Source organism: Cnephaeus nilssonii (assembly GCF_951640355.1).
Source record: "Cnephaeus nilssonii genome assembly, chromosome: 3".
NCBI lineage: Eukaryota > Metazoa > Chordata > Mammalia > Chiroptera > Vespertilionidae > Cnephaeus > Cnephaeus nilssonii.
This window is the reverse complement of record NC_137074.1, coordinates 102,790,885-102,806,626: the sequence shown is the minus strand read 5'-3', so window position 1 is coordinate 102,806,626 and position 15,742 is coordinate 102,790,885. Positions and strand designations below refer to the sequence as shown.

At 43.2% G+C, this 15,742-nt stretch overlaps 1 protein-coding gene across 6 annotated transcripts in view; it reads left to right on the top strand.

Annotated features, from left to right (window-relative positions):
- EIF2A (eukaryotic translation initiation factor 2A) overlaps nt 1-15,742 on the top strand; it is a 52,858-nt gene that overhangs the window by 8,099 nt on the left and 29,017 nt on the right. For all 6 annotated transcript variants that reach the window (XR_013813146.1, XM_079764110.1, XM_079764109.1 and 3 more), the window contains 2 exons: nt 4,522-4,591; nt 13,255-13,329. Coding sequence is in view for 5 of the 6 variants with exons in the window: in XM_079764107.1 (XP_079620233.1) it covers nt 4,522-4,591; nt 13,255-13,329 (145 nt within the window). In the remaining variant the exon portion in view is untranslated. The remainder of the gene's footprint in view (nt 1-4,521; nt 4,592-13,254; nt 13,330-15,742) is intronic.

The window sequence follows — 15,742 nt, the reverse complement described above, 5'->3', positions numbered from 1 at the left end:
AAAATTCATGCATTGGGTGGGGTGTCCCTCAGCCCGGCCTGCCCCCTCTCACAGTCCGGGAGCCCTCAGGGGCGGGAGGTGACCCAGTGATCGGGGAAGGCGACGCCCCCATCACACCTCTGCTGCTGCCACTGCCGGCAGCGCAAGCCTCGACCGGTCCTGGGTGGCTGGGCAGCCGCCATCCGAGGCTTGCCTGTGCCTCAGGCTGGCCCTGAGCAGCTGGGGGGCTGAGGGAACTGGGGGACTCCGGAGGCAGGTGCGTGGAGCCGCCCCAGCGGGGCTGAGGGGACTGGGCGCCGCCATCTTGTGGCTGTGGGCACCACAATCTTTGAGGGCGTGGCAGTCAGTTAGCATATTCCCTCCTTATTGGCTGTGGGTGTCGTCATCTTTGTGAGGGTGTGACGGTCAATTAGCATATTCCCTCTTTATTAGATAGGATATTGAACACTCATTCTCTACCTTCCATTTCCACTGCCCCACCCTAGCCCAAGTTTTCTTAATCTCTCCTGTGGGACTACTGTAGAACTGTCTTGATTGGTCTCTTCATGTCCACTCTTACTCCCTTCTAGTTTAAACTGACCTTTTCAAAATGCAAATCTGGTTTTTAAAATCCTCTTAAAGTCTCCCACCATTCTTAGGCTATGGTGAGAGACCAGCACTGCCTAACTTAGGCCACAAAATTCTCCTTGGTCTGAGCCCTGTTTTATTCCCCACCTCCATCTCCTTCTAGCCACACATGCCTTCTTTCCCTTCCTCTGATGCTTGGTCATCTCTCTTGCCATGGAGTTTTAAATAATTAGTCAAATATATGGACTTCTATAACTGTGTGTAGTGCTACAAAGGAAAGATATAAGGGGCTAGTAGAGTGAATAATAAAGAGTGTTTTTTTTTTTAATGGAATGTTATGGAACATGTCCTTGATTAAGTAATTTGTCTGCTGACATCTGAAAGATGAATAGCAGTTAAGAAGCAAAGAGAACAGTTCACTCTATTATATAGAATATTCACTCTATTAGCCCCTTATATCTTTTTTTTGTAGCACTACACACAGTTATAGCAGTCCATATATTTGACTAATTATTTGATTAATGAGGTCAGGGACAAGGCTGATTTTTCTCCCTGTTGTATCTTTCTAGTATTTCAACATAGGTTCTGGGAGGTAGTTTTTTGTTCTTCTTGTTGTTTTCTCCCAATAAGCATTTGTTGAAGAGTGAATGAATTTAGTTGATTCAGCTTTAGAAGCTTCTAATTCAGCCATTTTCAAAAGTATAATCTAGTTCTATAGATGTTTATGCTTATTAAATCTTGAATTTTGTTCACACAATATTTTAGGACATTACTATCATTGGAGACTTTGTAAGTGAATGTGTCTAATCCCACTTGCTTTCTTAGTTTGAGAAAGTATAAATATATTAATAATGCCTTACATTTTTATTGATTTCAGAGAGGAAGGAAGAGGGAGAGAGAGCTAGAAACATCAATGATGAGAGAGAATCATCAATTGGCTACCTCCCACACATCCCACACTGGGATGGAGCCTGCAAGCTGGGCACGTGCCCTGACCAGGAATCGAACTGTGACCTAGTTCATGGGTTGATGTTCAACCACTGAGCCATGCCGCCCAGGCATGCCTTACATTTTTAAGAGCTTTGAATATATGCTGTATTTTTATGTCATTATCTATATATATAAAAACCAAGCGACTGGAACGACCGGTAGCTATGATGAGCACTGTGGCCGGCCAACCAGCCTGACCTTCTGCGCCCACCCCCCACACACCCCGGCTGGCGCGGACCTGATCGGCCCCTGGGGCCTGGCTGGTCAGATCCCACCCATGCATGAATTAGTGCACTGGGCCTTTAGTCTATATAAAGCACACAGCCACCCTCTGTTCTAATGTTTTCATTTTTATAGATTAGGGAACAGATTTAGAGGTGATGTAGCCAGGGATTCACAGCCAGATAGAAACAAAAGTCTGCCTTTGAGTTCAGGTCCTTTCTATTATAGCACAGCTACATTTTCACTGATAGCAGTTAAGATTTTGAGTTTTTATTTGTAAAAGTTACTTGAAAAATTAAGCTGATACAAAGAAGATTGAACTTAGACTCAGCTTCTAATTCTGTTTCCAACATCAACACATTCTGAAAATGAGATTAAAAATGTGAAAATAGCCCTAGCCAGGTAACTCAGTTGGTTAGAGCCATCATCCTAATATGCAGAGGTTGCAGGTTTGATTCCTGGTCAGGGCACACACAAGAAGCAACCAATAAATGCATAAATAAGTGTAACAACAAATTGATGTTTCTCTCTCCCTCTCTCTCTGAAATCAATCCTATCTAATAAAGAGGGAATATGCTAATTGACCATCACTCTGTCACAAAGATGGCTGCACCCACAGCTGAGGCCAAGTTCCCATAAGGAGCCTTAACGAGCAATCAGCAGGGACCTGAGGCTACACGCTCCCCTGCCTCCGTGGGGCTTGGCAGGGGACCTCAAGGTGTGCTTCCCGTCCTGGTGCTGGGCTAGGGGATCTCAGGCTGCTCCCCTGCCCCAGCGCCAGGCTGGGGGACCTCAGGCTGCGCCCCCCACCCCAGCACCAGGCCAGGGGACCTGAGGCTGCACCCTCCTGCCTGGCGGGGCTTGACAGGGGACCTCAAGGTGCGTTTCCCGTTCTGGTGCTGGGCCAGGGGACCTGAGGCTGCGCCCCCCTGCCTGGCGGGGCTTGGCAGGGGACCTGAAGGTGCACCCCCAGTGCTGGGTCGGGGGAACTCAGGCCGCGCCCCCCGCCCAGTGGGGCTTGACAGGGGACCTGAGGTTGCACCCCCCTGCCGGTGAGGCTTGACGGGGGACTTGAGGCTGTGCCCCCCTTCCAGTGCCGGGCCGGGGGGCCTGAGGCTGCGCCCCCCCCTCCGCCTGGCAGGGCTTGACGGGGGACCTCAAGGCACCCCCCCGCCCCCCGCCTGGGTCTGGGCTGGAGGACCTCAGGCCATGCCCCCGCCCTGCCACCGGGCCAGGGGACCTAAGGCTACGTCCCCTGCCTGGTGGGGTTTGACAAGGGTGGGACTGGCCAGGTCTGGATCTAGCCCAATGGGGGATGGGGGCAGCCGGGTCTGGGTCTCACACAATTTTGAGGCGCATGTGGGTGGGCGGGGACTTGACTCTGGGTCCCATGGTGCGCCCCAGACTCTGACAGGAGGAAGGTTTTCATATACATTTTACTAATTTTCTTTCATCTCTGACACTTCTATTATAGAGAAAGGGCAAATAGCAATATTAAATTATTTCCTCTAATTAATCCCTTTTAATGTGCCCGAATTTCGTGCACCAGACCACTAGTCAGTAAATAAAAATGTGAACATATAACACCAAGATCACTTTTTTCATTTGAATGAAGGAATATAAGAATGAATGTTATATCTCAGTATACTTGCATATCCTACCTAATAAAATGGTAATATGCAAATTACCATCACTCCGCTACGCCCATGATTGGGCCGTTGGGAGGCTGGGGGCGGGACTTGGGGTGGACTCACGAGTTCCCGCCCCCCGTTCCTCCTGCCGGCCCCAACGGCCGGTGCTGCGGGAGAACCCATGGGCCAGCAGAAGGCACCGGTGGCGGAACTCGGGGTGGCTGATTGCGTGGCTGCCGGCACCAGTTTTCCTCTGGCCACCTGCCGATCGGAGTGCCTCCCGCCAGCACGATTGGTCACCCCACCGGCGGCGCTGGAGGAACTCAGGGTGGCCGATCGTGGCGGCCAGAGGAAACGGCGCTCCGATCAGCGGGTGGCCAGAGGAAAACTGGTGCTGGCGGAAAACTGGTGCCAGCAGCCAGGTGAAGGAAGGTCTTTTGCATGAAACTTCGTGCAACGGGCTTCTAGTATTTCTTATAAAATAGTAAAAATGGATTTATTGAAGTAGTCTCCTTAGAGACTAAATGAATATGCTTTATAGGAAAAGAAATCAGGGGTATTACCTGTCTTAGTTTGGACTGCTATAACAAATTGGGTAACTTATAAACAACAAATTTATTTCTCACTGTTCTAGAGTTGGAAGTCTGAGATCAGGGTGCCAGCATGGTTGGGTTCCACTGAGGGCCCTCCTCCAGGTTGTAGACTACCAATTACTTACTGTGTCCTGACATGACAGAGAGCTAGCTAGCTTGCTGGGCTCTTCTTATAAGAGCACTAATCCATCTCATTTATGAGAGCTCTGCCCTTGTGATCTAACTACCTCCCAAAGAGCCCACCTTTAAATATCACATTGGGATTAGGGTGTCAACTTGAGGATTTGGGGTGGACACAAACATTCGGTCTATTACATTACCTATTTATTCTCAGCAGTTATATGATTTCATGCATTAGGGTAAGAAAAATGTGCCCTTTTCACACTAACATTCTATAAGTCTAAGAAATGTTTCATAATTTTATTAATATTTTGACTGAAAGCTTTTTGTTTTTTAAGACGTTTGTGGTAACTATTTATTAACAGAGTCACGGTGATTCTTTTCATTTTATTTTTTAGTCCGAGGATCAGAAGGACTGTACATGGTGAATGGACCACCACATTTTACAGAGAGTACAGTGCTTCCAAGGTATGGTTTAGTTGAGTGATGTTAGCTGGAACTATGTAATACATTCTAAATTATTTTTGTTGTTGTTATATTCTGAGAAGGAGAAAAAATGGCTAGTTTCTTGTGGTATATTGTATAATGTTAACAGAAATTAGAAAGAATGCATATATTCTATAAAGAAAAATGATCTTTAGATTTGAAAGTAATAGCTTAAGCATGTTTAAAAGAAAAGGTGTAGACAGTAGTGTAATTGAGGTCAACCAATACCTTCAAAGAATTTTGTCTTAGAGAATGAGGAAAAACTTAAAATAAAACACTGCCTGTAATTTTAATGAAGTCACAGATGAAAAAGGTATAAAAAAGGAAGGAAAAAATGAATATATCTATATAATATACAACTAAAATAGGTATAGATGTATTTTTCTCCAAAAGGAACAATGGGCAAACCAAAAATGAACCAAAGTGATTATCTATAGGAGGGAAGAGAATTACAGGACTCAAGGGACATGTCTGTGAATGAACTTTGGTGTAGATATAGTTTTAACTTTGGACCATGATATTGTTTTAAATTTAAGAAAAATAATAAAATGGAAACAAGTGAACATTGCTTTTATGTTAAGTGGGTAGCATAACTAAATGATAACCTGAAAAATTCTTAAATGCATTCAATAGTTTTATGAACACAAAATTGATACTATCATTTTAAATCTATTATAAGATAAAACAATGTCATTAAGGAACCAAGATTTCCAACAAAACAGCATTTGTCAATATGAATTCATGATTTTTAAAAAATTAACTTTATTCATGATTTTTTTTTTCCCCATAAAATCACTTGTATTTTCTAGTTCTGTCCACTGAAAAGGTCTAGAAATAGCGATAACCTAGCGGCGGAGAATACCTCTGCATCAGGTATTCTGATGTTATCTCTAAACACCATTCTTCACTAAAATGAACCAGTCTCTTGGAGAAGTGGCTAACTCCAGGTCTAGGACAGAAAATTTATAAGTTGAGCTAGAGACATCTAATGCCAGAAAGCTAGTAATAGAGTTTTATTAAAGGATCACAGAAGTCAACTTGAAGGGGTTCACACTAGCCTAAGATGGGAAAGTTTGAGCATTCAAAAGAATTATGACTGCCCTGGCCAGGTGGCTCAGTTGGTTCGAGTGTCCTCCCATACAAAAAAGTGGCGAGATGGATTCCCGGTCAGGGCACATACCTGGGTTTGCAGGTTTGATCCCTGGTTGGCCATGTGCAGGAGGCAACCGATTAATGTTTTTCTCTTACATCAGTGTTGCTCTTTCTCTCTCTCTCCCTTCTTCTCTCTCTCTAAAATCAATTTTAAAAAACATTTTTTTCAAAAGAAGAATTATGACTAAAAGGATTAAGACATGTCAAGTATATAATAGTAAACACTTTCCTCAAAACCCTTCCTCTAAAACTTACTGGTCAACAATTAAAGATTGATGTGGTTCTCGGTCATTACTTTTAAAATCTATTTTATAATAATAAAAGCATAATATGCTAATTAGACCGGACGTCTTTCCAGATGACTTCTGGACGTGTTAGCCTTTCAGTTTGACATGCTTGTCTTACACTATCTTCATATTTTTGGATTCTTTTTTCTATATGCTCTTCTGATTGGGTGTTTTTTGCTTCCTCATATTTCAAATCATTGATTTTTGGGATCCTCTACTCTACTGTTGAGTCCTGGTATATTATTCTTTATTTCTGTCAGTGTATGCTTAATTTCTGACTGGTTCATTTTTCCATTTTTTTGGCATTCTCACTAAGATCCTTGAAAGTCTCACTTAGTCCCTTGAAGGTCTCATGAAGATTCTTGAGTAACCTTATAACCGTGGTTTTGAACTCTACATCCAGTAGTTTGCTTTCTTCCATTTCTTTCATTTGTGACATGTTTCTTTGTCTCCGCATTTTGGCTGCTTCCCTGTGTTTGTTTCTATGTATTGGGTAGAACTGTTATGTCTTCTTGAGTTGGTAGAGTGGCCTTGTGTAGTAGGTGTCCTATGGGGCCCAATGGTTCAGCCTCCCCAATCACCTGAGCTGGGCACTCTAGGTGCACCCCTTTGTGGGCTCTGTGCAGAGTCTTGTAGTTGAGATTTGATTGCTGTTGGTGTCACTGGGAGGAATTGACCTCCCAGCCAATTGGCTGTGAGGACCAACTGCAATTACAGTGGAAGAACTTCTGTGCAGGAGACACTCCTATGGAGCAGGACTTTCTTCAGTGGGGCTTTTGTGCTCACTGAGTCTGCCCCTTGAGTGTCGCTTGTGGGTGTGTAGAGTTATAATCTGGTATGGTCTGATGCTGGCCACTGGGTGCACTGGTTCTTGAGTCTCCAGGACAATGCAAAGTTAGCCACTGCCCGGGGCCATGTGGCTGGGGCTACAGAGAGATCTGTAGATTCCTCCTATTTATATTATGTTGGAAGTCCCCAGGGGAGGCCAAGCTGTGAATCAATGCATGTTGGTGCTAGTGCCGGGTCTTGGGCCTTTTATTGATAGATTTGGGGCTCCTGGCCCAGCTGCAGCTTGTTTGAGAGAGTTTAGCAAAGTGTGTAGCCTGAGCAAGGACAGGCCATTTATATGCAAAAGTCACTGCACACAGTTTGGGAGGGGCTGCAAATTAAATGGGTCATGGTCTCAGGGAATCACCAGGGTGGAGCAAACAGAAATAGCTGCCAACCAGCCCTGTGGCTGGGGAGGTCCCAGCATAGGAACAATGACCCCTGCAAGCATGTCCGTCTGGGAGAAAGCTGCCCCTGAATTCCTGTCTCAGTGCCAGACATCCAGTTCCTCCTTATATGTGTCTGTCCCCCAGAGCCTCGCCCTGGTGCTGGAGCTCAGAGGAAGCAGGATCTTGTAAGTTCAGTTCATGTGCTAGCCCTTTAAGAGGAACAGCTGCGTCTCCAGCATCCTCCGTGTCACTCAGCCACAATCCCTGCTGGTTTTTACAGCCCATAGTTATGGGGACTTCTTTTCCTAGTGCTGGGATCCTGGGCTGGGGTCTAGTGTGGGGCTGGGACCCCTTGCTCCTCACAGGGGCCCTCCACAGAGAAGATTTCCCTCCCAGTTAAAAAAGTGGTACACGTGGGTACTGGTCCAGCCCATTCTGTGCCTCTGCCCCTCTTACCATTCTCAGAGTGTTTACTTCTCTAGATGTAGGACTTCCATTCAGCCAGCTTTCAGGCATTCTGGATGATGGTTGTTCTGTATTTTAGATGTAATTTTGATGTGTTTGTGAGAGGCACTGTGGTTGTGAGTACATGTGTTTATCTTGGTTCTCCCCAGATTTTCTGACTTATTAAATCTGAGGTGGGGGCCAAGAAGTGGAGTTGTTGTTGTTGTTAGTCCTCAGGTGATTTGAAAAGCACTACTCTAGAAAACAGGAATCTGTGCCACAACTTTTGTGCTGGACTTCATTGCGGTATGCAGCCTAAGGCTTCAAGAATGAGGGGGATCGGAAATGAGCTGAAGAAGTAAAAGCAAATATGGTATGGGGTACACTGAGCTAACCACAGATTCCCAGAGTACAGCCAGGTTGCTTGGTCATGCAGAATGTCTCCAGAGAGGCTATATGAACCACTGTGCTTCCAAACAATCTGCTGTGGGGAAGAGTAAGAAGTATATCTGCAGCCACAGCTTCTCTTGGTGTGTTAGGGTGTATCTGAATGCCAGAGCTGCTCTTCTGCTACTGCACTTGGCATAATGGAAGCCATGCTAAAATATGGTCCTCACTCATGAAGAGTCTGAGACAACCAGTGGTGTTAGGACAGTGGTCGGCAAACTCATTCGTCAACAGAGCCAAATGTCAACAGTACAACGATTGAAATTTCTTTTGAGAGCCAAAATTTTTTAAACTTAAACTTCTTCTAACGCCACTTCTTCAAAATAGACTTGCCCAGGCCGTGGTATTTTGTGGAAGAGCCACACTCAAGGGGCCAAAAGAGCCACATGTGGCTCGTGAGCCGCAGTTTGCCGACCATGGGTCCAGTACAATCTCAGCATCATTAAGAGTAGAATAAGGAAGCAGTATGACATGGTACTTACCTTCTATGAAGGTAGAAAACAACAACAAAAACTGGCTCTAATCAAGCTTTTGGATGAATGGGTCTCAAATTTATTGGACATTAGAATGACATGAGGAGCTATGAAAAAACCACATATCCAGTACTGGGTATCCTACATAATAAAAGGGTAATATGTAAATTACCATCACTCCGCTACGCCCACGATTGGGCCAGCGGGAGGCGCAGGGGGCGGAACTTGGGATGGCCGGGTTGGCCAATTGGGCCGGCAGGATGCTGAGCCATGGCTGTGCTGCGGCACAGAAGGGGCCTCTGGGGCAGTGAGCCCACGTCCTGCTGCGGACCATCAAAAGCGGGGAGCGAAAGCAGGGGAGCTGGCTGGCTGTCCGCTCTGGCACCAGGCCTTTCGAAAGCCTCCGCCGTGCCGGAGGCTTTCAAAAGGCCTGGTGCACCAGCAGACAGACAGCCAGCTCCCCCGCGATCGAAAGCGGGGAGCTGTGTGTCTGCTCCAGCACCAGCAGACCCCCTGCCATCAAAAGCGGGGAGCAGGCTGCTAGCAGTGTCCGCGGAGCGTGCTAGGCTTTGCGGGGCAGTGGATATGGCCTGGATGGCAGGTTAGGCCTAGGGGACCCTACACATGCATGATTTAATCATGCACTGGGCCTCTAGTTAAATGAGAATAAGGAGTTATTGTTGATATTGTGAGATGAAGTAGCATGAAGCTGATTATGTTTTTTAAAATGTCCTCATCACTTAGAGATGTATACTAAACTATAGTGTAAAATGGTATGAAATTGGTTTTGCTTTAAAATATTCTGGCATTGAGGAGAGGGAACCAAGATGGTGGCATATATAAATGCTGGTACTCACAGCCTCCCACAACCACATGAAAATTACATCTAAAATACAGAACAACCATCATTCAGAACCACCTGAAATCTGGCTGAATAGAAGTCGTACAACTAAAGAAGTAAAGAAGAGAGTACATTGAGAATGATAGGAGGGGTGGAGGCACAGAATGGGCTGGTCACCCATGTGTGGTATGTTTTTAAATGGGAGGGATATCCCCACTGCAGAGGTCTCCCATGAGAAGCAGGGGGTCCCAACTCCATACCAGACCCCCAGCCCAGGATTCCAGAGCTGGGAAGTTAAGGGTCCCCATAACTTCAGGCTATAAAAACCAGCACAGATTGTGATGAGTGACACAGAAATGCTGGAACCTCAGGCAGTTCTTACATGATTCTGCTTCCTCTGAGCTCCAGTGCCAGGTAGCGGCTTTGGGGGATCCAGGGACATATGAGGAGGAACTGAACTGCCTGGCATCAGGGCAGGAACTCGGGGTTGACTTTCTCCCAAATGGGGGTGTTCACAGGGGTCATTGTTTCTGTGCTGGGACCTACCCTGTGACAGAGCTGACTGGCAGCCATATCTGAGTTTCCATTAGCGTGGCCCACACTGTTTGCTCTGCCCTAGTGATTCCCTGAGACCCCCCACCCCATCCAATTTTCAGCCCCACCCAAGCTCTTTGCAGAACCTTTTCCATGTGAATGGCCTGTCCTGGCTCAGGCTTCAGACTTTGCTAAAATCTCTCAAACAAGCAGCAGCTGGCGACAGTGTGCCCCAAACCTATCAATAAAAGGTCCAAGACCCAGCACTAGCACCAGCCTGTATTGCTTAACAGCTGGACCTCACCTAGGCACTTCCAAACTCAATACAAGTAGCAGCCATCTGCAGATCCCTCTGTAGCTCCTGCCATGTGGCCCCAGGCAGTGGCTGACTTTGCATCTCCCAGAGGACCCAGAGCCAGTGCACATAGTAGACAGCAAGAGAAAAGCAGTTAGTTACCTACAAGAGAGTGCCCATACAACTGTCAGCTTATTTCTCAACAGAAACTGCAGTCCAGAAGGGAGTGGCAAGAAATATTCAAAGGGATTAAATGTAAGGACCTATAACCAAGATTACTCTACCCAGCAAAATTATCATTCAGAATTGAGGGTCAGATAAAGAGCTTTGCAGACAAGAAAAAGCTAAAGGAGTTCATCAAAACAAAACCAGTATTACATGAAATGTTGGAGGGTATTCTTTTAAGAGGAAGAAGAAGAACCAAAAATAGATAAAAAATATGAATAACAAAATAACTATAAATACATACCTATCAACAGTTGAATCTAAAAATCAAAATAAATGAACAAGAAATCTAATGAATAAAATAAACGTGAATAAAATAGAATCAGAGGCATGGAAATATGGAACAGACTGACAAATCTCAGAGGGATGTGGGGAGGGGAGGCAGTAAGAGATTAACCAATTATTTTATATGCATGTATGCATTGCCTATGGACACAGACAATAGGGTGGTGAAGGCCTGGGGCAGGGTGGGAACCGGGTGGAGGGGGCAATGGGGACATCTCTAATACTCTTAAAAATAAAGATTTTGTTTTAAATTTAAAAAAATATTCTGGCATTAAATATAAAGGTAGGGAGTAAATAAAATAAATTGGCCATGAGTTAATTATTTAAGCTTGGTGATAGGCACATGGGTGGGTTATCATACTCTTTCTCTTTTTTTGTGTATATATTTTAAGTTTTTCATTTAAAAGATTATACCAGAAGGCCCTAGCGAGTTTGGCTCAGTAGATAAAGCATCAGCCTGTGGACTGAAGGGTCTGGGGTTTGATTCCGGTCAAGGGCACATGCCGGGGTTGTGGGCTCAATCCCCAGTTGCGGGGGTGGTGTGCAGGAGGCAGCCAATCAGTGATTCTCTCATCATTGATATTTCTATCTCTCTCCCTCACCCTTCCTCTCTGAAATCAGTAAAATATGTTAAAAATAAATGATTATATCAGAAAGAAATAGACAAAATTTCCCAATAGCCAAGATTGAAAAATAATTAAATTCTGAATTCTGTAATCTAGTAAGCTTGCTTTCAACCTTAAACACTATTCTAGAATAAGTTATTAAAAGGACAATTTATAATCATGATATAAAGGACTGATTATTAGAATCAAAATGAGCTTGCTAAGAACAAATTGTTTTAAGTTTAACTCATTTCCTTTCTGAGTAGAATTTCCAGACACATCAGAATAGAACTATGAACATGATTTTGGCAAAGTATCTGAGAAATGATAGTCTTTTTGTTGTTAATCCTCATCCAAGGATATTTTTTCCATTGAATTTTAGAGAGTGCAAGGGAGGGAGGAGAGACAGAGAGAGAGAAACATCAGTGTGAGAGAGACTCATCAATTGGTTACCTCCTGAATGCCCCTTGACCAGGGCCAGGGATCGAGCATGCAACCAAGGTATGTGCCCTTGACCGGAATTTAACCTGGGACGGGGTCTGCGTGCCAATGCTCTATCCACTGAGCCAAACCTGCTAGGTCGACAAAAGTTTTTTGGTTATATGATGGTAATGACAAAGTTGTCTTTGGTTAAGAGCTGTGAAATCAGCTGATTAGTGAGTTGATTTTAGTTTGAGGGAAGGACTGTTGGTGAGCCACAGGATCTTAAGAGCTCATTCAGCATTCTTAATACTTAATTTAAATGATAGCTTAGGATGATGTTTTATACTTTATACATTCCATAAAGCTGTAAGGAATAACTAGTGTCCTAAAAAAGAAAAATCAAGATGTAAATACATCTCTGTAGGCTGGAATAATAGACCCAAACCTGTGTGGAATTGACTATGATAATTGTAAAGTTCTGCTTAAGATTCAGAAATGATTTTTGCAATATAGGATGAAGGACATCTTGGTCATAGCTGTTTATTGTAAGAGATAAAAAATAATATTTTGGTAACCACAAAATGTGTATAAGCTGCCATTAATGTGTGATTGCAGAAACACAAATGTCATGTTCAGATAAATTAATGCAAAGATAATACCTTGTTTAAAAGGGGTGTCGTGGTTAATTTTCAATGCACTGTTGTTTAATAATTCAAATATTTATTAGCCATGAAGTTCTAATCTAATATGACTAACCATGGACATCAACATGTACACACATACAATTTCTGTTTGGATCCTCACTATCACTGGGAAATCATAGTAGCCATCTCCAGTTGAGAGATACAGTACTTAGAGTGTTGACCATTTGGTAGAATATTGCCAAAAAGTCAGTGTTTTCTGCGGAATCCTGCATCTGCATTTATTTAATGTGAAGATCGTCATGTTATACTTTCTGTCTCTACATATTAAATCCAGGGGCACTTCTTAGCCACTTGAGGATATTCTATTCACCATTGTTTTTTATGCAAGTGGCCTGGGACCTTCTTCACAAAGTCTTCCTTTTGAAATCCTTCACCCTCTCAGTTTCAGGGCTGATAGCTGAAACTTCCACATTCATTTACATTTTAGGGTTGTCACACAAACTAGATATTCACCCTAAAGAGCTTCCCCCCCCCCCCCCTTAATATTGACCTGTTGGTATAAAATAAATTTCCAGCTTACTTTACAGTGTTTGTTGAACCTGCATTTTAAGAGATAAAGTATTTTGGTAGACAAAAGCATTTTGGAATTATTTTCTAAAATTTATATGTGTTCTTAGTTATTAAATTAGTAGTAAGATTGTGAATTTTTAATCAGTTGTTTTTTTAAGTATTAATGCTTATTAACTTAAACTTTTTTTTATTGTCCTTTTCAGGGAATCTGGGAAAAATTGCAAAGTCTATACCTTTAGTAAGGATGGGACCTTGTTTGCCTGGGGCAACGGAGAAAAGTTAGTGTTCATTTATGTAAAATTTTATGTGTGTCATGAATGTGAAACATAACCAGCATTATTAGAGTAATATGTATTTGGGTATCATTAATAAAGTCCATCTTTTGATGTCATGATGCAGTTAGGTATTACCTCCAACATAACTTCCATGGCCTACCTCCAAAGTTGTTTGTTTATACATATATGCCTGATTCATTTGAGATATATAATTACTTAGAATTTAAAAGTAACATATGAGAAAGGGAAATTAATTTAATGCTGAATAACCTGAGAGGTTGTTTTAAATAGTTCTTTTGGTTATTGAGTTTTTTTAAGTTCCGCACTAACACTTAGAAAATAATTCTTGCTTGTTTATCTAAGTACTAGAAGCCTGGTGCATGAATTGGTGCACAGGTGGGGTCCATCTGGCCCACCCTGATCAGGGACGATTGGGCCGGGCCTGCGGGGGAGGAGGGGGGTTTGGGAAGGGACGTGGGAGGTTGGCCAGCGGCCCTGCCCCAATTGAGGTGGGGGAAGCCGATCAGGGGCGGGGCCGGCCTGGGGGAGGGGCCAGGAGTGGTTGGCCGGCCGGCTCCACTACCTGGTCAAACTCCTGGTCAAGGGGACAATTTGCATATTAGCCTCTTATTATATAGGATTTGTAAGGCATTAAAAATATGTTTAATATAGTTTATATTAATATACATAAGTAATCAAAAGTATGTTTAGTATAGTCTATACTAATAATAGCCTAGATCAGGGGTCCTCAAACTTTTTAAACAGGGGGCCAGTTCACTGTCCCTCAGACCGTTGGAGGGCCGGACTATAGTTTAAAAAAAACTATGAACAAATTCCTATGCACACTGCACATAACTTATTTTGAAGTAAAAAAACAAAATGGCAAAAACACCCGCATGTGGCCCACGGGCGCTAGTTTGAGGACGCCTGGCCTAGATGGTGTCACGCCCTCATGTCGTCACAAGATGGTCGTCACAAGATGGCTGCACGCACAGCAGAGGTGGGGCCTGGCGGCCACTTCACACAATAAGACCTTGGGGTCCCACGGCTCTACGTGGCGTGAAGGAGGCTGGTCCCGGCATTTCTGCCACCTCCCGTGGAGGAGGCGGGTCAAGGAGGAGGAGGCGGGTCGCGGCAGGGAAGGGCAGTTGTGGGCGATCAGGCCAGCAGGGGAGCAATTAAGCGTCAATCAGACTGGCAGGGGAGCGGTTAGGGGGCAATCAGGCTGGCAGGCAGAAGCAATTAGGGGCCAATCAGGCAGGTAGGCAGGCGAGTGGTTAGGAGCCAGCCATCCCGGATTGTGAGAGGGATGTCCGACTGCTGGTTATCCCCCGAGGGGGTCCCAGATTGGAGAGGGTGCAAGCCGGGCTGAGGGACACCCCCACCTCGTGTATGAATTTCGTGCACCAGGCCTCTAGTATTACGTAAAATAATCAGATTACAAAATTGATCTTGCAAAAAACAGTATTTTGATGAAATGCTCATATTTTACTAAGAAAACCAGTCCTTTTGAATTTTTCCAGAGTCAGTATAAAATATCAGTTAACAGAATCAGAAAGATGCCCAAATATTTGTTGCTTGGTTTGAAGTTATTTTGTTGTTTTTAACCAGATATAATATCTTAGCGTGTTATTTTTTTAATGGGGAAAATACATACATTAGTTCCAAAAGTACATTTTAAATGATTTTTACACAGTGGTAATATATTCTGAAGTCTTTCAACTATCAGGTCAGATTGGATTAAACACATGATTTTGAAAAATTAATGCTAAAAAGATTGTATTACATTAGTTGATTCACTTTTTATGACTCTAAGCTGGCAGAATTAGCTTTTATTAAAAATATTAATCAGTTTTTTTATTTTTTAAGTTATTAAATCCAACCAATAAACTACTACTCTCAAATTATTAAGTATATAATCATGTTGAGTCTTATCTACAATGTTGACAATCTGAATCTCAGCCTCAATGAAAAATGTACTCTCAAGATTTTATTATTTATTTTACTTATTTATATTTTGGTGAACCTGTTGTGGGTATTTGGCTTTTATTTTTTTAAATCCATATTTTAATTTATGCTATTTAAGTAATGAGTTCATAGAAATTTACTGTCTAATGGGACCTACCATACTTCTTTTCGTTGTCTGTTATCTTTTTTTGGTAACCCTATTCTGTTATCTTAGAGTTTATTGAATAAATCTGTTTTTACCTTGGTAGTTATTATAATTACTTTATCTATTTCACATCTCCACTTGGTTTTCTATTGGGTTCAACTCGGAATATTTTTTATTTTTTTAATATTTAAAAAATATATTTTTTTATTGATTTCAGAAAGGAAGGGAAAACACCAGCCGGGCATCAACCCTGAATATTTTTAATATGTCTCCATATGTTATGGCCATCTTTTTAATAGATAG